Here is a 27,243-nt window from a genome sequence, read left to right as displayed (position 1 = left end):
AAAGGCGCGTTGCACATGAAAAAGAAATAACCCTCCCTCTCAGCTGTTGGTGAGTTCTGCCCGATGGATTCCCTCGCCATCAGGGATAAACAGTGTCCAGGCCAACTGGGCTGCGATCAGAAGTAATTGCTCAGGAACCTGGTTTGATTGCTGTGAAATGCATAATGGTTTTCTACCCGAGAGTCTCAGCGAAGAGTGTTAGATTCTGGGAGAAAGAGGTAGAGACAGATAAAGCGGTTGTTTGTGTGTATTTTCCTGCAGAAATGTGATTATTCTTTATTTCTAGTGGACCAATCCCATTACCATACCAGCCAAAGTCACATTAGTGGGAGGATAAGGAGTTCAGACCCATGGGTTCAGCTTCAACTTGAAAAATGAATGATGAAATGTTGCCACCGAATATCTTTTCACTGTCAGAACTTGATTTATGGAGAGGCTGCAAAGTTTATTCAAAGTTTTTTTCACCCGCTCTGTTCATATGCTCCTCTCTTCCTGGATGCAGTACAACCTAATCCCTTCGTATAAAACCGCAGCAGCGACAGTTCAGATTCGTACCTTTGAATGAGTCATTTTCTTTTTCTCCTGACTTGAAATTTCACTTCAAGGTCAATCTGTGGTGAGGTATTGTTTACAAAATGGGCCTCAGAGAAAATGGTATCACAATCTATGGCAATCTGAGCATCTTTTGTAGCTTGCATTCATTCAGGTCAACAGCAGCACCCAGCCAGCCACATCAGGCTTAGTCATACCTAACAAAAACTAAGATTACCCTGAATTTGTGTGTGTGTGTCTGTGTGGGTATTTTTGAGTTGCTATTAAACTGGACTAAACATGCAGGGGGTGCTTCCAGGCAACATGGACAATTGGACAATATGTGCACAAGCATGAGTTGTACCTTACGTGTCAAGTTGAGGTCGATGGCTGTGCTCAGGGCAGCCTGTGGTATTTACAGTATAAGTCATGCATTATAATCTATAGCTACATTTTACAACTGACCTTCATATGATTGAAAGGTGGAAGTCTGTGGTTCAGAGAAGAATGAGCAAGAATGAGAATCTATGGGGTATCGGTAATGATTATTACATTATTTTAAGTTTTATTTTAAACTTAAATTATGGTGTAAACCCTGAGATATTTTTCAATCTGCCAAGTAACTTGAAAATGTAAAGAGGTGATTTCCTACAGTGGATATAAGTAAAAGTCTTTCCCAGCTGCCATCGTAAACCGATCTGACAGTAATTACGGTTTCTGAAAGACATACTACAGATTCCTGCAGCTCTTTATTTAGCCTGTCATATTTTATTTAGTCTCCCTGCTTTGACTGTCACCAACATTTGTCTCCGGTGTTTATGATATCATACTTAAGTCCTGGGAGCAGAAACAGAAAAATATCTCAGAGAAATAATGAAGAAAAACAACCTTTGTTCTACTTTTGTAAAAGCACATGTGTGGTTTTGTTTTTTCCATCATGGCATTGAGGTGTCCTTCTTTTATTTTAGGAATTGAGTGGTGCATTCTGGGTACAGTAGTTCAGAGTGTTGCAGTGTTGCATTGTTTTTCTTCACCTGTCCCATTGTGCAGCATCAAGTGGTGCTTCAAAGACACTTTGATGTTGCAGGCCGTCTTTGAGTTGAATACAAATCTCTACACTGGCACGGGCCGGGCGAGAGACTGCACAACCTGACAGCTTCCCAGACATCACCATGCAATGTGTGCTCTGTGCTGTTCTGGGGGAAAGAAAGTTCAGAGCTTCATTATAGCCGCCTGACTAACTCCATGATTGTGTTTGGTAATTTAAAGGCGCTCATTTAATTTTTCTAGCTGCAATTAGGTGAAGTGTTTTAGCTCACAGTGGCTCGTTTCCCCCATTATATGCCCATATTTCCTAATTTGTGGTTATTGTAAAAAATTGGAAGGAGAATCAATGCAAAGTTGTAGGTTTCTGCACTATTCACAATACTTCAACCACCTAAAAGCAATAGCTGGATGAATCTTGCTAGTGTGGCCTTGGAAAAATCTTTACTTTAGCCTCCAAAAATTTACACAGGAGCGATAAAATTAGATCTATCGAGGGGAATATCCAATTTCTCTGGGATAAGATGGTCAAAGGCGGTAGAGGTAGGAAAGCAATGAATTGGCAAGTGAAAAGAGAGAAAGGGTTGTTATTGGAAGACAGATGTGAAGACCAGAGGGTGAGGGAGCAGTAAGCACTGCCAACCTGTCAAGGAACCGGGGTCTTCCAGCTGGAGCCAGGTTACAGGCCGAATGGAGACCCCTCCATGCCAGGCCTCCGTGTCTGTCTGGCCCATGTGTCTGGTGTCCTGCCTACCCATATCCTTGCCAGGATACTGGTTGCAGAGTGCAAACAACCCTAACCATAATGTTCATGTCATGCTAATTGGATTTGTCAGACAGAGGATTGAGGGATTGAGGGAGGAGGTGTAAGCCTCAGATATGCAAAGAAAGAATTAATTTCTCCATCATGCGCTGTTTGACAAGCCTGTTTCCACCCCCTCCCTTTGATTCGGTTGATAGTCTCACAGTTCAAAATGGTTCATGAAGCACAAGAATAGCAGAAATGACTTTGATCCTCCTTGTTTGTTGTGTACATGTCCCAGTCCTGCCGAAAGCTGTTATATCAGCAAACAGGGTACGTAACATGTAAGCAGGCGTGCAAGAGCATATATGTAGGACACACATGCCCATGCTTTAGCACCGTGGGGAATCAGAATATGAACTCATCTGCGTGAACCCGATCAGTTTTGACAAGCTTGGGCTCTTAGCTCTAGCAAAGCCAGTGGGGTTGGCTGTGGAGCCTGTTAGCTGCAAGACCCAGGAGGTTGCTTCGTTTTTATCATCTGCAGGCTATTTCACGACCACACATCTATCGGAGGCCTAGTCATATTCACTGTTTCCCAGCGGGGTTATGATTGACATTCCTCTGTGGATCTCGTCTCTCTTTCCGTTGAGATATTCAATTAAGACTTAAAGCTTCTAATGTCCTCTGGAGATAACCTCTCCCCATCATGGTTATTGATCTAATCATTAAAGATTGATGATTTTATTATTGATTTACATGGATTCATGTTAAGTGCAGGAGGAAACAGAGTTGTTCTTTGATGATTTGTGTTTTTTAAGGGCGAGTTTGAAGCTGATGAATTCACCGTCTCCCAACAAATATTTCCTCTATGCAAGAATAACCATTTAATCTTCTTTAACCGTGGAGATTTTAGATCCATATGCCTGGATCACAATCCTATAAACTTGCGGCTCAGATAACGAGCATCTGTGGACCAAATGATAACAAAAGCTGGTCGACAGATTGAGTTGTCCCTTTTCACAAAACGGTGACGACCGTGGATGCACATCCAATGAAATCCAGAGAGAGGAGAAGGATAATGCCGTCACGTTATGTAGAAAAGCCAAATCTCAGCAAGCTTCACAAGATCCATCGCAATCCAAAGAAGTCCCATTGTAACAAACATGCATGTCTCATTTCATGGATGAAAACAGCATGACCACATACACATGCATGAATAAACATGCAAGCATATGCATGTAAATATATGCACACAAGACATGCACAGTACAAATACACACAAAATCCCCTCCTGAATACATCATTATAGATTTCACTATTTTAGGCTTGAAAGGGGAAAATATTTAAAGTGTAGATTTTATATATTTTTTCTTCTTCCTTGTCAGTCACTTGTCTCACAGTGTTTCACTAAAGATCTCCCACGAGGGCCATAAGAATGCTGCTTGTTCTCATAAGTTGGAGGCACTTTTGAAAGGTGCCGTCTGAGCTCATCTCTGAGTGTGTGTAGAGACACAGAGGAAGCACGATACTATAGACAGCTGTTCGCACAGCTGCGCCTCACACACTTGCACATAAATGCACACACAAGCCGCAAAGAGAAAGACGCTGTGGGGGTTAAGGAGTTTGGGACCCCTCGGTCAACCAGGGCTGGTACTGAAAAATCTGCGAGCAGCGAGGCAGCTGTAGCCGCTCAATCAGAGATGAGGGTATATTACACAGAAGGCGGTGAATGTGAGACTGCGCACACCAAGGAAAAGTAGCTCAATCACTACCAATGGCTCACAACTTAGCACTGACCTACTGATTTTCATTATGACAAGTCAAAAGCCTTGAAGCACATAGAGACTTCAAATGTGATGAAGCATCAAATCTTTTCACATTAACTCGTCCATCTCCATGAGGACGTTTCCCTCCTGACCTCTATCTTGCGTATTATGAAAATCTTCAGCTGAGTTTTCACATTTATCTTTTCACTCGCCGATACGTTATGTAAACTTCGGCTGCACGTTTATGTATCAGACTTGAGCAATTTATGCTTAATCACTGATATTCTTTCTATAAGTTACATCCATTTTGGATTTTGAGTTTGATGCCAAAGCAGGCAGCAAAGTAACTGTGCGGACAGTGACCAGTGACAAACCCTGTCTTCAGGCATATCATAGCTGCCATGCACAATACTGTTAAATAAGTGAGCAGTTAAAAAACTGCACAACAAAAGAGCTGAGATAATCTGATCGTTTTCAGTTTAGTTGAACAGGCTAAAAGTTTCTTAAGTTTGCAATAAGTTAATGCATTCTTCTCTGATTGAACACTTGTTTGTTCTGTGTTTTAGAAAGTGGAGGAAATCAGACACCGAGAAACATGTGGGGCAACATCTGCTATCAAACATTATCTGCCATGTTTTCCCTCTTCTCTTTTCAACACTTTATTATTATCTCTATCTCTCTCTCTCTCTCTCACACACACACACACACACACAAGCACAGAGTGAGAGTGCTCCGGTGTCAGGCGCTCACAACATCTGTTTCTCATGCAGCTTTGTACTTGCAGCCAGGCAGCCGGGGGAGGGCCAGACCCAGCAGCTCCTCTCTGGGCGCTGTTGACTCCCTCCGCAGGTCTCGAAGATGAATTTGGATTGCTCATCTTACACAGCAACACTCTCACACAACTCCATGCTCTTCTTTCATCCTCTCTGCACCTCTCTCCTCCTCCGTTTTCAGTCTATCAAAGACTTTGGTGTCGTCCAAACTCAGGCTGATAACGTCAACAGTCTCAGTGTGACTTTCTACAATGTATGTCAATTTTGTGTGTTTTTCCTTTGCCATCATTTACCCCCTGATTTACATGTTTCCACTTCAAGGGGTCTGTTTGAACAAACCCACTTAAGGAAATCCTTGATCTCTCAGCTTCACACTGTGATGTTGCTTCGCAAATGATGTGGGTTGTTTGAACTTGAAGTGTGTGTGGCTGGGCAACCATGGATGTACGACTGCATATGCATGTGTGCGTCCATGTCTAGTGCAGTCAGTGTGTGGGCGCTGTGATGCCCTGACCTCCTGTAGGCCGTGAGATGAGCCAGTCAATTATTGCGCTGCTGCACCGCTTTAACAGTCTTGTAACCAGCTGCATTCAGTGGTTTGTCACATCTGCCCAGTCATCAGGACACACACACACACACACACACACACACACACACACACACACACACACACACACACTATTTGAATTGAGTATTGGAGTTAGCTTAGTCTTAAGAAAGCCTCCTTCAGAATTTTTGATTGTAGTGTCATTTATCTGAGTTCTGCCTAATAATTACATCTCATTATTACACTTTGTGTGTTTAGGTGCAATCATACATTTAGGTGCTCTGCAATCAGTGATTTTATATCATTCATATCCGTCATAATTATGACTGACCCATTTCTTTTCCCTCCATTTGACATGCTGAAAGAAGAAGTGACATCTTTTCATGTTCCTCTTACTTCCTCCATCTCTCTCTCTCTCGTCTCAGTTCTGTGTCTATCCCCGATATTCACGTTTCAGTGAGATCAACGGTGTAGCATCTGGAGCTGAACATGCCTGGATGTCATCTCTAATCTCAAATAACTTTTTTTCCCTGACAGGCACACTCAAGCAGACTCCCAACATAGACGTAGAAACACAGAGGGCTGTCTTATTTTAGAACTCCAGTGCAGCCTCCATGCTCTCACACTAACACATGCAAACTTCCCATAAAGACATTTCTCATGAATGTTTTACTAGGTCAGCTCTTGAAGTAGCTGGAGTTTTTTTTTACTACACCATCCCACCCTCCCCCTCTCTCACTCTCTCTGTCTGTCCATCCTTCTCTCTGTCTCCATCTCCTGTCCATGCTCCTTTAAGGACTTGTTTGTTTGATTCGCTGAGGCGGTACTAATCCTCAGCTTGTCCCTCACCTCCATTCAGAGCCTCTCTGATCTGTATTTTTAGATTCCCACACTTTTCTCCCTCTCTGTCTAACAAGTGTTTATGCACAGTGTACAATGTGGCGGAGCACCCTGATTGTAATGTTATTACAGGCCAACTGAGCTGCTGGAGATGATACCAGAGGGATTTGCACGTGTGTAGTTCTCCAATTCGGCTTTGGTCATTTTTTTATGGATTTTTGCTGTTTATCCTGTTACATAGTTATACATCCACTTCACCAAGAAGGTAAAGATGCATGACCATGAGGTTTTGAATAAACCTCTGGTTTGATTGCAACTGAAAATTAAGTCAAATATTAAAGATATAACACGTAACAATTCATTCTTCATTAAAATGTCTAAAAATGACTAGAGCTTTGTTATATATTACGTCACCTTGTGTACTTACACCATCTAAAATGTTTCGAACAATGTTCAAGCCCAGAAAAATCCCAGAAGGTAATGTGACGTTTCATTTGGTCGCCTTTTATCTGCTTTACTCGTGGCTTTGCCAGACTTTGCTTTAACGTCCGGAGCAAATCACACATGACGAAGGAAAAACCCACTGTTAGCCAGTTAGTCAGTCGGTTGTTTTTCCTTCCGCTGTTTGTAATGATCACATCATAATGGATCAGTTATTCATTATAACATTGCAGAGTTTGTGAACAAGAGTCTCGTCAGACCGATCTTCAGCAACAGTGGTAAACACAACAACTCCCATGATCCCTTGCTACTTCCCGACATCACATTAGGTCTTCTGTTACTGTTTGATTGAGAGACCTTGTTTTCACCTTGAGCTGGTGACGTGTCATTGTTCTCGGTGCTCTTTGAAATACTTCAGGTTGTTTTTTTACGCTGTTAACTTTATGTAAGGGGTTAAGTTCGATGAAGGAAACACAGAGCATATAAAGGCTGTCTGTAACAGCACAGAGAGTGAAGAGTAGATCCTTGTGTAACTCTGGAGAAGACAGGATGAGTCACCAACTTCAACATGCACCGTGAGTATAAGGACAGTTTGGAGTTGTCAGATCAAGTTCCCCTCAGTCACCTTCACACAAACCCTTGAAAGGATGAAGATTTGAGTGACGGATCAAAAAGTCTCTTTACCCTTGAAACCAACAGGTTTAGTCGTGGGATTTGAATCACAGATGTACAGTGTATGCCTGTGTCTCTGTGCTTGTACGTGTGGACCAGAGTGTGTGTCTTCCTCTGTGTTACACCACATCCTGAATGAATCAGATTTTTTGCAACTGTGCATGCTTGCTGTGTTTCCGGGCCCTTTCTCTGTCCACTGCTTTATGTGGTTATGTAGGTCAGGCATCCCATCATATCATTACAGTTTAAAATACTGGATGGGGGAATTCCTGAGCTTCTCTTCAGGAATGTCACTGGCACATTTGTCTGGAATGCAGACAATTCATTTTGCTCTAGGATTTGAATTCTAGACATTCCATATAAGTGTTTCTTTTTATGAGGCTAGGCAAGCAGGCTACACCTAGTGAAGGATATTTCATGTTTCCTTCTGCAGCAGGATCTGCTGAAATGACTGAAAAACATCCAAGGTTTATTATCTTAAATGAGCATTCAGGGATGCTGCATGTAATTGAGAGGAGTTTTCAAAGGCTAAGTGTCATCTAAGTGCAAAAGTGAAGCCATTATCTGTGATTAAGACCTTACATTTTAATAATTTATCCCGACAAATTAGACAACAACTGAAGGTGCGATATGAAATCTTGCTAATCGCCCTTGTTTTTAATTGAAGTCTTTCTCAGAAGCCACAATAAGATACGACTCTTTCTTCTTCTTTTTTTTTTTCATTAGAGCAGTCAGAAAATGACAGAGCACACATGATTTATTGTTACTTGGTCACTAAATCAACTGTGGCCTCTTAACAAAGGCACCACACGCACTGCACCACCCCGTACAGCTGAGGTCAGTCATTAGATAACGACCTTTCCCAGGTAGATCCATCACAGTCCACCTGAATCTCTCCCCAAGCTGAATGAATGAAACAACAGTTCTTCGACAGAGAAAGAGAGAGAGCATTGTGGCTCTGTAACTTGGGCCTTTTGTGATAACGTGCACAGAGGTTAATACATCCATTGTGGGCCAGGCCCATGCTTGTCTAAGCCTGTCCCATGCAAGGTGGCAATTAGGCTGTGTGTGTGACTGCCCTATCCCCCTGACAGAGGCCTGAGGAGGGGGAGGAGAATGCAATCGTTGTCTACCAATTAAACCAGAGGAGGGTTCTCCTTGGCTTTGCCCATTGTCTGAGCAGGATGTGGGAGGGGCTGCCACGGTCAGGTCTGGTATCACTGGGCCAAGGAAGCTGGAACCTGATCCAGGGGCGAGTCTGGGTCACCCAGTCCCTCCCATGCTCCCTCCTTTCTGCAGCCCTGGGCAGCAGTGATGCAAACAGAGGAGCCTCTGTGCTGGAGGTGCAGGGACACTCGGTCAGGTTTGCTGCTGATGGGAAGATTGCTCACAAAAGGAGTGCTAGTCTGAGGTAAAACCCATGTCAGGTATGACATACGGCAGGAGAGTAGACTTTGGTTTTCAGTTCACATGATATGATATTTTTCAGTTTTACATCTGAGAATATTATATGTGTTTATCTTTATCCCTTTATGGTCGTGACAAAGCAGCATGAGTAGATACAGACAGAGACTGTGTGTAAGGAGCAGACAGTTTCAAGTAACACTGTCTTCCCAATGGACCTGTCAACCTGCAGGCTTGAAGGGAAACTCGCAAAGAAAATATGAAAAATAATATGAAAATGTCATATTCTCATTGATGCTGCGTTTTGGATATACAGCTGCATCTGTGTGTAGAAGGTTTACACAGGAAAAGAAATGAACACATTACAGTATATAACGTGTTCATCATCCTCCCAAAGGCTGATTTACAGTGAACCTAATAATTATACATCTTTATCAAGTTACCTTAAAAATGTACAAAACTAAGAGTCTGTGTGACACTGCTTTGAACCACATGCTTACATCAGCCTCCAACATGCTTAAACTGACACTGCCTACATGCTGCAGGTTTATCATTTGCATAATCATAATAATTAGCTTGCACTAGATGCTAAGGGACTGTGAAAGTTCACCTTGAATGTCTCTACCTATTTTAATGGCAATCCATCTGAAATCACAACCTCCACCTAGTGGCGCTAGAGAGAAAGTAATCAGCATCTGTTGTGGGAACCATGAATGTCTGTAATGTAGATTTTTACTCTGGCATCATCAGGAGTCATCTTCCTTTGGATAGCTGTATCAAATTGCATGTATTCATAGTTCTCAATGCATTTATAAAAATACCAAACATGTCGACCTGCTGGTGACATGAGGCAAAGTCAGAGGATGATTAGAGTCAGGAGGTTTTACGCTCTGATATCCATGAATGTCTGAACAAAATGCCATGGTGATTCATCCAGTGGTTGTTAAGATATTTCAATCTAGACTAAAGCGGTGGACACAACAATCCCCAGACTCAGGGCTCTAATGTGGCAAACAAATATAACACTACCAAGTTTTAATAACACAGTGCAAGAGCATCTAAAGGTTAACTAGTGTCGAGAATGTCTTTTTGTGGTTCGTTGTATTGGATTAGGTTTATATTGTCAGATGTTATTTAGCACCCCTGAAATGGTTCACAAACAAAAAGGAGAAATGCACCGACAACACATCATCATTACAGGATGACGCACTGGGACACAGTCTGCAGTGGCATTAAAGGTCACATTACAAAATGCGGCCGTCACATGATGATGCATGGATGCTGATATGCTCTATGCACAATAATAGTGCCGAAGAAATCCTGAGAATATCCTGCCCAGATTCATACCTTCTTTACATTTGAGCATTTTTCTCATTGTGAGCATTATCTACTGCATTTGAAAATGTTTTCTTGGTTACAGTGATATCTGAAATCTGTGATTCCTTTCAAATACAAATGAACTTTATTTATTCCCTAGTGGAGTGGACTTGTTCCATCCCACTTAGCTCTAACACACGGATAAATGCAACCCTCTGAACTGTTTTTCCAGCGGTTCCACCACTTCCTCCTTTACCACCGTCACCCACTCATGACCACAATGACATCTCTCAGCCACCACTTAGCCACTGATAGATGGTTTCTATTTAGGAAATGGCATCTGACCACAAACCATCGAGCACAACAAGACTGTTGACAGGTTTAAATAGAAAAGTTCAGCAGCGGGAGAAACAAAGCACAAACACTCGCACCTCGATTTGGGCCCCCCCCTGCAAAATAGCTTTCTGGAAAGACTCTTTTGATTGCTTTTTTTTCGGTTGAGGCATCGAAGTTCTCGGTTTTATGTAGTGAGGTTTTCACTCTGTGGTGTGCAATCCATTTTGGGACGGTGAAGAAAAGCGGCATTGAAAATAAGTGACAGCCTGCTAAAATTAAGCCATTCCTGCTCCGAGCTGAGTGAAGTGATGGATGAACTGCTGGAACTTGGAACTTTTAGCACTTAACAGAACAGGTTGTTGCAACTCCCCCCAAAGCTTCTCAGGTAATTAATAAACACATTCATTAGGGAGCTTAAAAAAAGACAGCACAACTAAATCAAATGCTTTTCTATCATCAGTCATGTGCTGCTGGAAGATGGCATTTTAACAAGCCTCACTCTGAACTAATTAGGGGAAAATGGTACCAAGCCTTTCAAGCCGTTATGGCTTGTTAAGGATTAAAGTCTTCAGGGATAGTCAAAAATAAACGGCTGCCATGGTCCTCTGTGGATCTGCTGTGTGTGTGTGTGTGTGTGCGTGTGTGTGCGTGTGTGCGTGTGTGTGTGTACATGTTTGCATCTGAAAGTCTTTATCTGCATTTGTGGTGTGTCACACTCAGTTACAGTAAAGACATGGGAAAGGGAATGACTGGCCAGCAGCCATGTTGTCCTTCAAGAAAATGAAATCAGAGGGAGAAGAAAGACAGGGAGGGTGATGAAGATATATTTGGGGTCTTTCATGGTTGGCTGGTTTATAGTCAGGGCACCTTAAGGCCTTAAGGCTACATGAGGATGGGTAGAGAGAGATGGGAAGATCAGCGTGTGTGTGTGTGTGTGTGTGTGTGTGTGTGTGTGTGTGTGTGTGTGTGTGTGCATCAACACACACACATATTCGGGGCTGGAAATTAGTCCTAATTGGTTCTAATTGGGTTTTTTGCTCTTCAGCATTCAAATAACTTCTTACTGGTCTCCACCACAGGACAGTGTGTTGGACAGACCTGTGTGCAGAGCCTCTAAGTAAAGAATCCAAATTAAAAAAAGGCATGATTCCAATTTTGGCAGGTATTTCAATTTTGTTCTGCCAGTTTCCACTCAGGAAATCTGCTTTGAATTGTATCCAAGAGGAATGTGTATTTTCTCCCAGCTCTGAGATTACATTTGGCCTTTTATAACCTCAAATTTATTTTATGACTGGGAGAGAACCCACAACAATCCTAAAACATAGTGTTGCTTCAGCCTTGAAGAACTTTCCAATTAAACTGTATGTGTTCAAACTTAACATTGGCAGCATCCTGCCTTTTTTATTTACCCGTCATGTTTCAGATCACAGTCAAAAGCAGAGAACAAACAAAGAAAATAAGGGAAATCAGACTGTGAGGGGAAACGCAGAGCTGTCGCTGCGTTCTGTATCCGAGTTTAAGGGGGTCTGCTTTTTTTGCTAACCCTGCAGTTTATTGACACTCTCAGACCAGGAATGTTTTCCCCCCCTCATCACTTTTAGCTTACGTGTGGTGCTGGATACCAGGGCTTGTTACCCAGTGAGATGAGGACTCTTGGCAATGCCCATTGATTTTTTGCGCAGGCAGAAACCAAAACTCACAGACACATGCAAGAAAAGCTCTTAAAATCCCCCAGTGATCCCAAAAGGCCCAGAGCCATCTCATTTGTTTTCATTACTGAAGTAATGTCGTTCTTTGTGGACTTAGTTGATCCTCTGTTGCCTCTCTAAGAACAAAAGTGTCAAGGTGGATGCCGTCTTTTACTTTTTTCCACATTATTCGGTTTGAACCTGGCTTTTGGTTCTTTGAAGCTTTAGTCCTTCCCCGTCCTGACCTCCCTCCTTCTTTCACAACTTCTGGAGCTGTGAGGGATAGAGACAACTGGTCGAGGATTTCTGGAGGAATTTCCTGTCTGAATAACGTCTTAGTGGGACTGTGCTTCCCATTCATGAGTATTAGCTCTGTATTCTACATAAGAAATTATCTTCTAGACATTATTTTAAGTGGCTGGGGGACTAACTTGTGATGGTGTGGAGAGGAAACAACAACCTACATCACCCTGGATCTCCTCTACATCTCATTTAATGGTGAATTAGCTGGAATGGATGGATAGTTTGGAATAGCTGTCAAAGTCCTGGAGATGTTTTTGGGACAGGTGGCTGGTTTTAAAATCTACAGCTCCGGTGTAGACAGATGTGTTCTGGGAAGCTGTGAGAGCGAAGATTATTGTTCTAAACATACTTTCTGGTGCATTCTGACACTTAATCACTGTTGACCTAAGAATACCCTTGATGCCTCTGTATGTTCTGCATAATTCACAGTTCATATTCTGTGCAAAGCCTGTCATGAATCGTGCACCCTGTGAAGGATTGCCTCAGACTTGTGCTATTGAAAGCGGTTAATCCTCTGTGGATGCATATGTAAATTTTGTTGCTGGAACACTCCTGATTGTTGAGGATAAACGGATGTGCACGGTGTTTGTTGTTGTGGGTGCTGGTGTGGGAGAAAGGCAGCGAGACAAAAAGAAGGTAGCCATGAGCATAAAGACCTGTCCCATCCTTCAACTACACAAGAATATACAGTATAATCCCTGCAGTCGACACACACTTTACATACAGTGCTTTCTTGAAAACAGATTCTCCCGGGAGATGAACCTATTCAGCAAACACACGTCAGCGCTCCATCCAAACACCACGTGTCATCTTTCGATCCACTAATGCCAGAAATCTCACATATCTTAATTTCATTAATCATTAATGGCCCCCTTTGAATTTCAGTGTTGAATTTGGTGCGATTTGGACAATGCATTCAAAATAAAACCCGTGCTCTTTGTGCGTCAGGATTCTGCAGACTGAGCCGCAGCTCAATTGAATGCGAGTCACTTTTACAGTTTCAGAAAGAAAGCTCCAACCAGCATCACCACAGGCCAAACAAACAGCCCATTCCAAACAGAACGGGAACTGCACTTGTTTTTTCTGAATTACCTTGAATCTATTGAGTGTGCTCAATTTTGTAGAATTTCTGTAGATTTTTGTTTGTTCTCTTGTATTATTTATGACCTCTCAGGTGGTTTTCAGTGAATCTGCAGAAAGAGACAAAGTCAAAACCCGGCAACTCTGTCTTACTGATCATTTTATGCTTCTATAACAGAGGTGATATGACAGGAAATGAGGTGAGAGAGATGTGAAAGTAACGAAGTCCCTGCATGGCCAGACCTCTCATCTCAGTTCTTGGTTGGCGCCTTAAGGCAGAGACGCTCATTTCAACAGTCGAGTCGAGAATGAACTCATTACGTGACTATTGATCACACTGAGTCTGACCAGCTCACCGAAAGCTGGCTTTGTGAATATGCTGATACTTATGAGATTTGCATTATTTTCAAACAAATGACAAGTGCGCTCACGACTGAGGGGAGCGCATTAAGATGAATGTTGGGAAAGGATCCCAAAAGCCCAGATATAATTCTGAGGCTGTGCATCAGGTCTTCACAGTGATTTCAGGTCTTTAAACATTGTGCTCGATGGAGCGTTCAGCCCAGGAGAACATGGCTGAATGTGTCAAGCCAGTCAATTAAGCCAAGCAAGAAAAAAAGAAGAAGAGAATTTCAGAAATAGCTCAGAGAGGAATGGGAGGCAGATTCTGAGCAGAGGGAACTTCAATTCGGCCTATATAGCAGGAACTTAGGGGAATTATTTGATGCATACACAAATCCTACATGTTGACCAGGCATTAGGGATTTTCTGAGAATCTTGCCGATGTAACTGAACACTGAAGGCAACCTCAAGTGTAAAACTAAGAAAACCATCAGTTAAACAGATTCCACACCGACGCTTTCCACCTACGTTATCTTCGCAAGCGCTTCCTAATATCCTCCCAAGGCCGGAGTACACGATGCTCAGTTTGCACAATGATGTTTAAGTTAAGATTAAAAATCAACTCATCTCTGAGTCAGATCTGATGTGTCCAGATGTTGCTATCACTTGCTGCATCTTGATATATCTCAACCTCATTAAAAAGTAATTCAAGCCCATTATGTGTTTATTTTTCACTTGATATCTCATTGTGAAACAGACCACTGTGTTTTTTGTCACGGGGAGTTGAAAGGTTTTTTCAGATACTGGCAATCAGATTTTCATTGCAGCATTTATTGTTCTTTATATTGATATTGTTTATTTGCCGATCCCCAGCCTTTCAGTAGTTACTCTATATAGTCTTTTGTGTGTTGTATCTCCAGCAGTCTGTTTAGTCTGTCTTGTTGAAGCACTATACACACAGAGGGTAGTTAGAGAGCAGCAGGGCTTTGCAGACCCATAAGCCACAGCCTGATCCCTGACATATACAGACAGGGACTCCCAGCCATCTGCTGAGATGACACAGTTGGATAGGCACATCTCTCTCTCTCTCTCTCTCTCTCTCTCTCTCTCTCTCTCTCTCTCACTCTCTCACTCTCTCACACACATTTACAATTGACACTGGTTCTGAGGATTTTCTGTCTGTCATCTCAAAGGTTGCCAGAGAGCTCTGGTGGTCACAGATAGTGACTTAGCCCACAGCCATGCAGCTTCCCTCAAAGCCGAACATTTAGACTCCAAATTCAGGGCCTTCGTTTTTAGCCTGCAACTTTTAATATGAACAGGTCAGACAACCCAAAAAAAAAAAAAAAGAAGAGTGAGGGAGCTGGTGGTAATTGGGAAAGAAGCAATAAGGGAGATTAAACTGAATAAAATCGGAAAATAGAGAAAAGAAAACTGTGATTTAGAAGAGGAAGTTTACTTGATGGGCTACACTGTGCTTGTTTCTTTATCTATATCTTTATACCTGTATTACTGCTCATAATTATTGCATTGAATTTGATGTATTATTATGCTAATTTGAAACGATATATATATTATATATTTTTTAATTCTGTGTCATGCAATGCATTTGACTCATCTGATTTTAATATTGCAAGACAAAATCATACATCTTCTGGTAATACATTAAAAAAAACATATGGAGAAACATACCCCAGAAAAAGAAAGAAAAATCAAAAGTAATCCGAAATTAACTCATCACATAAAGAACTATTATATTTCTCCTCACACACTTTCTGAATCTTTGTGCATCATCCATATTTACAAAATCAATATCTTTCCACAATAAATGAGACAGTAGAAAACTAAATGTATATTTAACAATGCAATTAAACATCATGATCTCATATGTGTGTAAAATATATGGAGTTTCTTGCAGCCCCATGTTTCGCAGCAGTTTAAGTTAGTTTTTTTACCACTAGCAGTGCTGTGGAGTCATGCCTTTATTATCTACTATACGTGTTTTATTAGAGGTGATGAGTCACATTCCTGCAGACTGCTGCATAGTGATGGTCAGTGGCCATAACAGGGAGCAATGCAGCAATGAAATACAAGGAAATAAACTGCAAACTGATGAGCTGTTGAATGCAGGTCTATAAACTTAAAAATACTTTTAATTATGTATTGGGAAATTCATTCATCATGTTTAACTGAACTAAATGTGTTGGTGAGAAACACTGAATTGAAGTTAATGTACTATTTCTTCTTCCAGTGTTTAATGTATAATGTATTAGCCTCAGAGTGAAACTGCCTCTATAACATCATGAGCCGCTCTCATATCTTTTAATGCAGATCATTAATGTAACAACACGACTCCCCAGGGCACCCTGCTCTGATAAGGGATCAATCAATAGACATCTACACCTCTAAACTTGCACGTACTGAATATTTCATGCAACAGAAAGATGATCATTGATAGTGCGGCTCCGTCTTCATATTCACTGCACATCTCTCCCCCACCTCAACAGTTACCTCCGAAAACCGACTGAGGCCAATCGTCCCTCTTCAAGTCTTGTTACCAGCATTCTTATAATATCGCCCATACAGCTTCCCACACATGCAAATAGGCTGCCGTTCCCTCCAGTCTCTCTGTTGAAAATAGCTAAGACCAAAACACAACTTGTGTAACATTGATTTGAAATTCAATCTAGACAACTACTTTAGGGCCCTGGGCCAGTTCTTAGATTTTTCTCCGATACAGACGCTGGAGGAAGCAAAAAGGGCGGCGTAAGCGTGGAGGAAAATAAATAAGTAGACACGGAATCAGGAAATACACACAAACTTCTTAGATACCCACACAGTGCTGCTGTGTGCAGATGTGAATAGAAGCGCGCACACACACAGCAGTCTTGACAGTCATTGCCTTTGATTTCTCTGCATGTAGTGCTGGTGACAGACAAGCACCCTCTGACACAAGGCATCAGGCTGAAGAGGTTTCAATCCAACAATCTTTTATCTGGCTCACTTGTCTGTCACCTCAAGAGGTGCTGCGAGTATTCCACAAGGTGCCATTTACCCATGAGTGTCCTGAATATATCACACTGATCACTTGCATTCCTCCAAACAACTTATACACACCAAAAACTCTTCCCAGACTAATCCACAGAAGAAAAGGTCTTTTGAAAAGAAATAGTAATCAGTGTGGAGAGGAGGTGAAAAGAGTTCAAACTTCGGGAAAAAAAGTGTCTCTTGTCTTTGTGCCATAGGGAAAAAAGTATGAGAACCAAAAAACAAACAGGCAGTTGATGGGAAACATTGATTTGGGAAGAGAAGAGCAATGGAAGCACGGACAAAGTTGGGATTGATTGAAATATAAGTAGAGGAAGAAAGGAAGATAAACCTCTGGATGCTGGGTAATTGGTGTTAAGTAGGATGAGGCTGGTGAGAGGTGATTTCATTTAGCTGCACGGGAGCAGAACTGGTGAATCAAATCCAGTTAGAAAATACAAAGAAGGATGCAATATTCTTGGATTTTCTCCTTTTCTCTCTTTCCCCTCATGGGAAACCAGATTTCCAGGAACAGAAACCTACATGCAAATATTTTCTCTTGTTATTCTCATCTTGTAATCATATGACTTTTTACGCAGGGGGGGACAATGTCACCAGACTCAGTGAATGTGACTTGTTAGGCCTCGGAACGAGTGAAGCCCAAAGGACACATTAGAGCACAGTTGACAACACACTGTCTTATTAGTCACATGCATTTACATGGTTAAAGGGATTAATTGCAGGTCTGTGACTTGTTATTGCTGGCTAGATGAGCGCTACGCTAATGCTTCATTGGAATAATTATTTCGGATGGGGAACATGCAGATTTTTTAGATATTTTTTTATTTTTGTCTTTTTAAATGGCTTCTTCTTTAGCTCACACCCCCACGTCCACCAATTTAGTGGAAATGATTGTGTGATCTTGCTCACAATAAAACAAACATACAAACCAACCCACAAACTAGAATGCTCGTCAGTTCACTAAATGCACCACATTATTTCATCATAATCCATAAATTATTCCCTGGGAAAAAGTTGTAAATGTCCAAAATTAAATGTAAAAAAATCACCTTGCGTGAGTGTTCAAAAGAGGAATAGGTTGTTCCCTGACCCATACTGCACCCTTACACACACACACACACAGAAAGAGAGAGAGAGGGCCAGACAGGAACAAAGACTCCTGTCAGTGGGGGGGGCTCAAATCTGCTGTGTATTACCAATAGATGACAGATCTCCCATGTGTTGTGTCGCTGCCTCTCTCTCTATCTCTCTCTTTCTTTCTCTCTGTTTCTCACTCTATATGTTGGATCAGTATCCATCATTACAAAACTAACTCAGTAGGAGCTGTTGTGTTTTCTTTTTCATTCTATTTTTACCTGCAGCCTTTCTGACTACTTCTAATAATTTCCCTGCCATCTTAGTCTTAACCCTCAGCACCTGTCTGAGAGAAACAAACACACTGATCTGTCTACATTCAGCGTGCACGTGTGAAGAGAGTTGCCAATTTGCTCTCATTCGCTTAATTTCAAAAAGGTGAAGGCACCTTGATTTTCTCTGAGCTGGTTTGTCTCTGCTGCCCTCTCTCTGTCACCGACATGTACCATTATTCTGGCTGTGTGATAGGGCATGTGCATGTGTGAGAGTATAGAGAGAGAGATAGAAAGAAAAGAGGAGTGTGCATGCATGAGTCTGGGCCACAGCTGTTGTGGTGTTCACCCCCTCCCCTCCCTCCCCTCTCCCATATTTCTCTAATATAACCCTCCACTGTGCAGGTCTAAGCTCATGAAAAAGCATTAAATCTGCCAAGTCAGCGCAAACTGAGTCCATATAGGCATGCAGTTCAGTTTCATTACTTCTCTCTCTCACACTCACACACTCACACACACACACACACACACACACATTCTGCTGAACTGTATGTTTGCTGTAGCCTGATCACACGCTGCTTCAGATAAAGGGGCTTTTATTATCAAGGACACTCACTGATAAAGGAGGTGCGTGTGCACAACTTTTCATTGTGTGTGTGTGTGTGTGTGTGTGTGTGTGTGTGTGTGTGTGTGTGTGTGTGTGTGTGTGTGTGTGTGTGTGTGTGTGTGTGTGTGTGTGTGTGGCAGCTTCTCACTTCACAAACCTGCTATTACCTTCATTCAAAATTCTAAGGAGCTTCCTCCCTGACAGGAAATTGCATTTTATATCTTGGTGACCATGGCAACCAAAGCCCGTAATGCCCGTCAGTACGGTTTATGTTACATCTTTTGCATAGTGGAAAGTGAAGTTTAAAAATGCATGTATCTATCCATGCAGTGTACTTTTAGAAAGTAGTCATGTAAAACTATTTTTATTCAGTAACCCTGATTATCTATTTGCTAAGGCACTTTGACAGCAGCATATTTGAATTATAATGTCACAGGTGCTTGAGTGCTCTGGATCATAAGGTCACCTTTAATTCCACTCCCTCTCCATCCACATAGTAGCTTCTTATCCCCCTGCCCCTGAAAATGAAAAACACCATTAGCCCCCCCCCCTTCCTCATCCTGGGTGGGAAAGATGGGAACAAAAGCAGCAATTGATTTGCCTCCAAGTGGCGGTTTCTCTGACATGTAAGGTATAGGAGGGGAGGTTATTTTCTTTTGTCTATGGTTTGACTTTTCGAGAAAAAAGGGAGAAGGACGAGAAGAGGAGGGGGAGAGGAAACTAATGCACTGCTACACACTGAAGTCCAATCCACACTAATGGAGTGGAGGAGGGGAGGGAGGATAAAGGAGGGCGGAGAGGGAGGGGATGTGGCAGCAGGTTGTAGCGTGTGTGTGGGTTTAGCTGACTTTGTGAAAGTTGAACAGTTATAGCAGGTTGTTATGTGAGTGTGAGAAAGAGGAAACAAATGTGTGAATGTGGAGAGATAATATCCTTCTGCCAGACAAGTAGAGTGAGAGAAAGACACAAAGAGGCTTTGAGCGGCCCCCTGTCTCAGATCCACTGCTTGGTTGGCACATTCACATCTCCTTGGTGTCTGGCTTTGTGTGTCTGTCTGTGTGTGTATAGTGTGTGAGGAACAGCAGCATGTGAGCAAGTGGAAAAAAAAAAAATCTCATCCAGCTTCCCCCTCAGCCGCCTTGTCCAAGCAGGCTTTGGCCTCATGCGTCAGCTCGTGTCCCAGAAAGAGACGCTGGGATGAGTTTCACGCTGCAGGGAACAAAAATGTGATGAGAGCTGATGAGATTTGAATAGAAGGGAGCAGAACTGTCTCAAACCTCATATCAAAAGACGACTGATTCGAAAAATAGAGGTCAATGTATGGAGTATGTCTTTGGTACAATGATGGCTGTCCTTCCAGACGAGTCAGTAGTAAAGAGGGATCTGATAGAATGACAGAGCTCCAGGACTGTTTGATTTCACATATCCAGTTTAAGAGGAATATGAATACAGAAATGTAAAAGGCTTTTAACTCATTTGTCATTAATATAATTCCATATTGTTCCTTGTGAAGAACCTTCTGAAACTTGTGATGACAGATGGCTGAATTTCTCATTTCCGTGCACAGTGGTGAATAAAATGAATTTCTTTACCAGGAAATAAAAGTTCATTACAACAAAGATCCACCATTTATACAAAGAAAACATGGAAAAGAGAGAGAGAGAGAAAAGTTTCCCCCTGATGTAATGTTCAATATTTCCGCGTCTTTCAGGCAGACCCGGGAGCAGGAAACGCCTCCAGACTTCTTCTACTTCTCCGACTTCGAGAGGCACAATGCTGAGATTGCTGCTTTTCACTTGGACAGGTGAGTTTTGCCAACTTTTTTAATCACCCGCCCTCTAAAAAGAAATAGAGATTTCTCGTTGACTCATCTGTTTCCCGTCACAGTGCGTTTTTATCCTTCACAGTCTGTTGCTGGAAGAATGACGGGTCACACCCGACGTGCTCGCTCCCACAGACAGCAACACTTTAACTCCATTATAAACCGGAGGTGTGCCATAATAGACTTAAACTGTGAAAATTTGAATAGGATTATAAATACACAAGGGATTACCTAATACACAGAGAGCTGGGAACATCTCCTCCACTTGCTGCTGGATATTTTGATTTTCAGATGATCCTTTTACTCTAAGGACGAGTTAAAAAGAAAAAACTTCTCAACAGTGAGGAATACTAAGAAGCGTCAAATATGATAGTTTGGGATTCTGGGGACGGATGATAAATGGACTGCAGGTCACATCAAGGTCTGCTGAGATCACGGTCATTATACTTCACACGTACACACTCTCGCTCTCTGTTAGTTTAGGTCAGTGGTATGTGTTTGCAAGGGCAGAAAAACAAATGGAGCCAAACATGAAGCCATGGGGCACACCAGTACCACCAGGTCTGTAATACCCCTAAGGAGCAGCTTGTTTTCAGTTTGCATGCACCACACGGGCCTGCCCCATCAATTATAGTTCAGCTGACCGCAGACCATTCTTAGTTTATGACATCATATCAGATCTGCAAAGTGGAACAGGAGGATGTTTTCCTTGGCTAAAACTTGATCTAACTCAATTTTTAATTCCAGGCAGTTCTGATAAAATGCACTCAAAAATCCAGAATTTTAGATGAAGAAGTAACATCATGTTTTCCACTGATTATAAATCACTGTTCTTTACCTGTGTACTATATAAATTGTGAACTCCTTGCGACCTAAGAGTGTGTAATCATCTACGGGTGCACACAAATAGACACTTCAGTGTTCTCTCTCACACACACACACACACACACACACATATATACGTAGACGTTCTCACAGGTGCTCCTTTGTCACCGGGGCTCAACATGACAGTGCAGTTTTCAGCTCCTGAATGCTGTCCTCTGTAGGCTAAAGTTTCGCCAACTCTGTTGCACCCAGTCAGTCTGTCTGTGTGTCTGCCTACTCCCAGGAGGCTTAGTTTTAGTGTCCAACTGGTCCGGCTCATTGGGACAGAACACATACACTGAGACGTCTAATCAGGGGCTGAATAGGAATTGTGTTCTGACATAGGAGCATAAGGAAAGAATGAAAGAGAGAGAGAGATGCCGGCAAAAAAGAGAGGACAAAGAGTTGAGGGCAGGACGCCTGGAATGAACCTTCTCTACCATCTGACTATAAGCGGAGGATTAGATCGGGATTTAGTGGATGTGGTTCATAAAGTTGTGTATTTGCCTGTTTTTGAGCGCATGTTGAAATAGACGCCCTTGTTTTGCTCACAAGCAGATGGCGATGCCAGTAAATGCTGCTCTTGATGCCAATGACACAGTCGGACACAAAGCACTGTAAAGATGGTGAATTATTAATATATCTCGTGAGGTGAAACCGTACGGATCAAGTTTGATGGTAAATCACAGAAATTTGCTCTTCTGGGAGGAAATGGATCCTGATGTTGCACTTTTTCTTAGGGTTGTTTAATTTCCTTTGTTTCTGTTTATACTCAAATGGACAAATGCAAAATAATGAACTTAACAGCAGATAAGATGATGGTATTTATAAAGCACTTTCTCAGTATTATCTATATTATATTCATGCACACATATATCTATGCAGCGCTTTTTCTATCACACAACATTCACACAACTGTCAGAGGTAGTTTCAGCGTGGGATCGAGACACCGAACGTCAGGTTATTGGATAACCCGCTCTATCCCCCGAGCCACAAAGAGGCTTAAGATGAAGACAGTAAAGTTGAAAACATTGTGTAGGACAGTCAAACTTGAGTTGTTGATCTTCCCATATGTAACTAGGGCGACATTGACGTCATGGCAAACAGCCCAGCTTCACATAAATAGTTTTAATTAAATTTTGAAAGATCCCTTTAAAAAGCCTGATGAATGTGTTTAAAAAACTATGTAATACAAATGTCTCTCTCTCTTTAGGATCCTTGACTTCCGAAGAGTGCCCCCGGTGGCGGGACGACTTGTCAACATGACAAGAGAGATCAGAGATGTGACTCGCGATAAGAAGCTGTGGAGGACCTTCTTCATCTCACCAGGTAGTGACTCCGCCTGCCTCTGCCGTTTAGCACAGGGTCGTAGCTACTTGTTGTTTTCATCCTATCCAAACAAACTTATCTCACTGGCTTCACAAGACACAAGTGGATTAAACAAACTTGCTGGTGTACAAAGTGAACTGTGTGTGTGTTTGTGTGTGTGTGTGTGTGTGTCAAGAATCTTTTATGTGTGACAACAAATAAAGCCAAAAGTTACCACATGGTGGCACAGTGAAGTGCAGGATTTACAAGGGGATTTATAGAACTATATAAACCTGTATAAAACAAACATTAAAAGAGGGTGAATAAACCTAAACATAATCAAGACATTAAGTATTATAGACATATAATTTAATTATAGGCTAATTAAGAATAAAGACAATATCTAATTTTGTATAAATTTAATTTGTGCTCTACAAAATACTACAACGTAAAACATGATGGTTTTACGTTTCTTTGATTAAACAATTTACAGAAACAAAATGTAAAATGCAAATGAAATGCTTTGAGCAGCCTACTCTGTCTGATGTGTAGATAACAAATGACCAGGTTCTCTTCCCTCCCTCTGAATCTGTGATTAGGAAAACATCATCATCCTGTTTTTTCCCTGTCTATATATTTCCTTTATCTGTTTCTTTTCATTCTTCCTTTCCGACTGCAATTCGAAACCAGTGCGTTTGCTTTTTTTCTCCCCTCAGCCAATAACGTCTGCTTCTACGGCGAATGCTCTTACTACTGCTCCACTGAGCACGCTCTGTGCGGGAAACCAGACCAGATTGAAGGCTCGCTGGCCGCCTTCCTGCCAGACCTGAACCTGGCCAAACGCAAGACATGGAGAAACCCCTGGAGACGCTCGTACCACAAACGCAAGAAAGCAGAGTAAGGGAGCGACACTAGTGAAGCACAGTCACAGATCTGTCGGCAGTGAAACTCCTTGTGACGTTGATTAGTCTGAGCTATTTATTATTTATAATAATCTACATTTAATCATCTAAAACATATTCTACATGTTCCCAGGTGGGAGGTGGACCCAGATTATTGTGACGAGGTGAAGCAGACGCCACCGTATGACCGTGGCACTCGACTGCTGGACATCATGGACATGACCATCTTTGACTTCTTAATGGGTACGCAGAAAATACAATTAATATAAGAAATTAAAATGGATGGATCTCTTTTAATAAATAATGACTTACTCCATCATATTTATTCACTATCTTGTCCTTGTGCAGGTAATATGGATCGTCATCATTATGAAACTTTTGAGAAGTTTGGAAATGACACTTTCATTATTCACCTCGACAACGGAAGAGGGTAAAAACATCAATCAGCTTTTATATTAAAGTATAAATTATAAAATATACTTAAATTATACCTCTATATGTTTCTGTCATAGTAGCTTTAAAAGTTTGATCCACTGGAATCTTGGAGTGACACAGGAATTAATCAGAAATGAAATTAAAATGAATCTGCTCACTTTAAATATTTCTCACGCTCTGAGGATTTAGGAGAAATACAGAAAGCAGAGTTCGGCATAGAGTGCTGTTCATGATAAATCCTGTGTTTTTTTATTCCCACCCTTGTAGGTTTGGAAAACATTCCCATGATGAGCTGTCCATCCTGGTGCCCCTCAGCCAGTGCTGCAGGTCTGTGGAATTATTTTCATGGGCCTTCGAGGATAAGTTATGTCAGCCTAAAGCCTTTCAGACAGAAGAAATGTCTCAAACTAAAGGGGACATAATTTTAGGGGGATAGTTTTTTTCTACACTCATGGCAACTTTAGTGTCTTTATGTATTTAAGTTGGATAAATATAAAATTCGTAAGGTTAAAAAAGTATCAACTTGTTTTTAGAATATGTGCAGCCTACACTAAACATCCTGATGTTTCAGGTAATTTGCTCAGTAATCCTCTCTCCCATGTTTCCAGGGTGAGGAGGTCCACATACCTGCGTCTCCAGCTGCTGGCCAAGGAGGAGTACCAGCTGAGCTCCCTGATGGAGGAGTCTCTGCTGCGTGACCGACTGTCCCCTGTCCTCATCCAGCCTCACCTCCAGGCCATGGATCGCAGGCTCCGGCTGGTGCTGCAGGTCCTCGCGGGCTGCATAGAGAAAGAGGGCTCCGTTAACGTGGTGGAGGAGGATTTAGTCGGGGACACGGCGACCCGCAGGAGCCGAGGCCACAGGTAGTGAGGGCGTTGCTCGGGAGTGACCGCCAGCGACACAAGGGACAATGTGCCGCGGTGGTCTGTGGCTGACTGACTCATGGGATTGGACCAAAAATCCCTCTTCTGATATCAAGCTGAATTCAGTGAATTCCAAGACTTGCCATCAATGCCTCTATGGAAACTGCTTTTAATTGTGTTTACGGAAGAAACTGTCCACAGATACGATGGAAGACTGTGCTCACACGGAGGCTTTGTATTTGTTAGATACAGATGTATTTTTGTTTCATCAGATGTTGTATAAGACACACAGGAACCAGTGCTGTGTTTGGATTTTGTCCTGTTTGTTTTGAATATGAGGGTATCAGCTTATTTTATGTGTTAATTATGTTAGTGCATAACCAAATGAGAAATAACACTGACTGGGCATCTTATGGCCAGATAATAAGCTTTATCTGTTATCACGATGTATGAAAAGGTTAAGAAGGTGTGAGGACGTTTCGAGTTATAATTTGTTTTAAAACAAAAACAAGTCAGGCCGAGTAGAACAACGTACAACAAACAGGGAGATGGTTTTTTTAATGGTGTGTTTTCTTTACCTATTTTTTCGACTTGGAAAAGGCAGATTTTAAATGTCTCTATATTTCTGATCAGCATTAACTGGAGTATTCTTCTCACTGTTCAAGCAGCACCATCATTTTGCCTTATTCCAATTTTGTATCCTCTTCACTTTCTTTTTCACCTCCCCTGCAAGTTGAGCTTGCACATCAATGCAGTACAAACAGCACGACACTAACATATTATTTTACAAACCAAAAACACATTTTAAGAATGGAGCCCACACTGATGTGCTGGTAGTGTTCCTTAAATGCTATGTCAGTTCATTTAGATGCACAACCATTCTTGCCTGCAGGCCTGAAACATTAAGTAGTGTCCGGTATAATTTTACAGTTTATTCGATGCAAAATGTTACACTTTGTATGTTGTTTCATTTTATGAGATTTCATGTCCAAATGACTATTTATTGGTGCGTTACAAAGACTGAAAGTGGTTTAATTAATTATTGGTTATGGTTTTGATTCATGTTGCTTAATAGGAAAATATAGAGGAAATATTTAGCATTTGGATATTATTTAAATTGGGTTAAATTGGGTTTTATCATTTTTAGATAGAAGACTAAGCTGTTTTGATTTTGGACATTAAGTTTTAGAAGTGGTGCCAGTGCAATTTTCAGTTTCCTCCAAGGGTCCTGTGTATTGGCTAACCCAGTACCTGTGCAATGACAGAAATGGAGTACTTGAATGTTTTGGGGTTGGCAGTATGGACAGGATTCATAGAGTTACAAACAGTGTCGAGCCTGGGAGCTGGACTCAAGCCTGCTCGGGGGTTGATGGAGGGGTTCAAATGCCTCGTCCCTCCACACGGATAACCTCGGGAACCGTTTTCATATTCTCAGTGTAAATACCTATAAATAGTTTGAAGACCTGACAACCTGCACCGCACAGTGATTCGCTTCTGTTTTCTGCTATTGCATTGTTACTGTGAAGATCTGTTTACTAAATGATTAAAGTGTGCAATAAAAACAAAAGTGAGGACACAACTCTGTGTGTGTGGGCGGGCGGTTGTCAGCATATGGGCCTCTGAATATGTGCGCCTGTCAGAGGGGTGAAGAATAACAACACTGAAGAAACATTTTACATCTGTGAAACTCATGCAGCCTAAAAAGAACACATGAGAACACCAGCCTCCACCATGGACTTCACCTGAAAGCATTTTATAACGGTAACAACCTGAAAAGCACACAAACAATATCTTAAACGTGAATTACTACACTATGTCAAATGTTCGACTTCTTAGATACCCATTTCAGAGGCCTATATCTGCACACTGTCATAACTCAACAGGTCAGGAATGAGGTTTTTTCATCTCACATATCACACAAAGCACATCCAAAGGTGAATGTCTTCCGAGGGTGAGTCAGACTCTGCACGCACTCCTACACAAACTGCACTTTGCATGTTAAGCCGATGTTTATTTGAAATCGTAGCATTCAAATATTCACTTCCTCTCATTTTTTATTCCTGAGGCAAAGACTGAATTTTATCCGGCACAACCGATTTGCAAATCAGTCTGTGCAGAGGCCCTTTGCTGCCAGTCTGCCTGTCATATCTTCTTTCTCACTGATTTTCTCTTTTAATGTGGGTCGAAGGAGTCAAACTTAATGTTTAAAATTGCAGGTG

The 27,243-nt window shown here is 41.8% G+C and overlaps 1 protein-coding gene across 1 annotated transcript in view; it reads left to right on the top strand.

Moving 5' to 3' along the window:
* The window catches only part of fam20ca (FAM20C golgi associated secretory pathway kinase a), a 33,378-nt gene extending 6,775 nt beyond the window's left edge, over positions 1-26,603 (top strand). Inside the window, exons 4-10 of the mRNA XM_020101757.2 lie at positions 20,542-20,634; positions 22,730-22,845; positions 23,541-23,721; positions 23,860-23,969; positions 24,075-24,156; positions 24,429-24,488; positions 24,770-26,603. Coding sequence (XP_019957316.1) covers positions 20,542-20,634; positions 22,730-22,845; positions 23,541-23,721; positions 23,860-23,969; positions 24,075-24,156; positions 24,429-24,488; positions 24,770-25,028 — 901 coding nt within the window. The 3' untranslated portion in view covers positions 25,029-26,603. The remainder of the gene's footprint in view (positions 1-20,541; positions 20,635-22,729; positions 22,846-23,540; positions 23,722-23,859; positions 23,970-24,074; positions 24,157-24,428; positions 24,489-24,769) is intronic.
* Positions 26,604-27,243: the final 640 nt, after the last annotated feature.

This window comes from Paralichthys olivaceus, chromosome 5, assembly GCF_024713975.1.
Source record: "Paralichthys olivaceus isolate ysfri-2021 chromosome 5, ASM2471397v2, whole genome shotgun sequence".
NCBI lineage: Eukaryota > Metazoa > Chordata > Actinopteri > Pleuronectiformes > Paralichthyidae > Paralichthys > Paralichthys olivaceus.
Note: the sequence above shows the minus strand (reverse complement) of the source record. Positions and strands in the feature narration are given on the sequence as shown.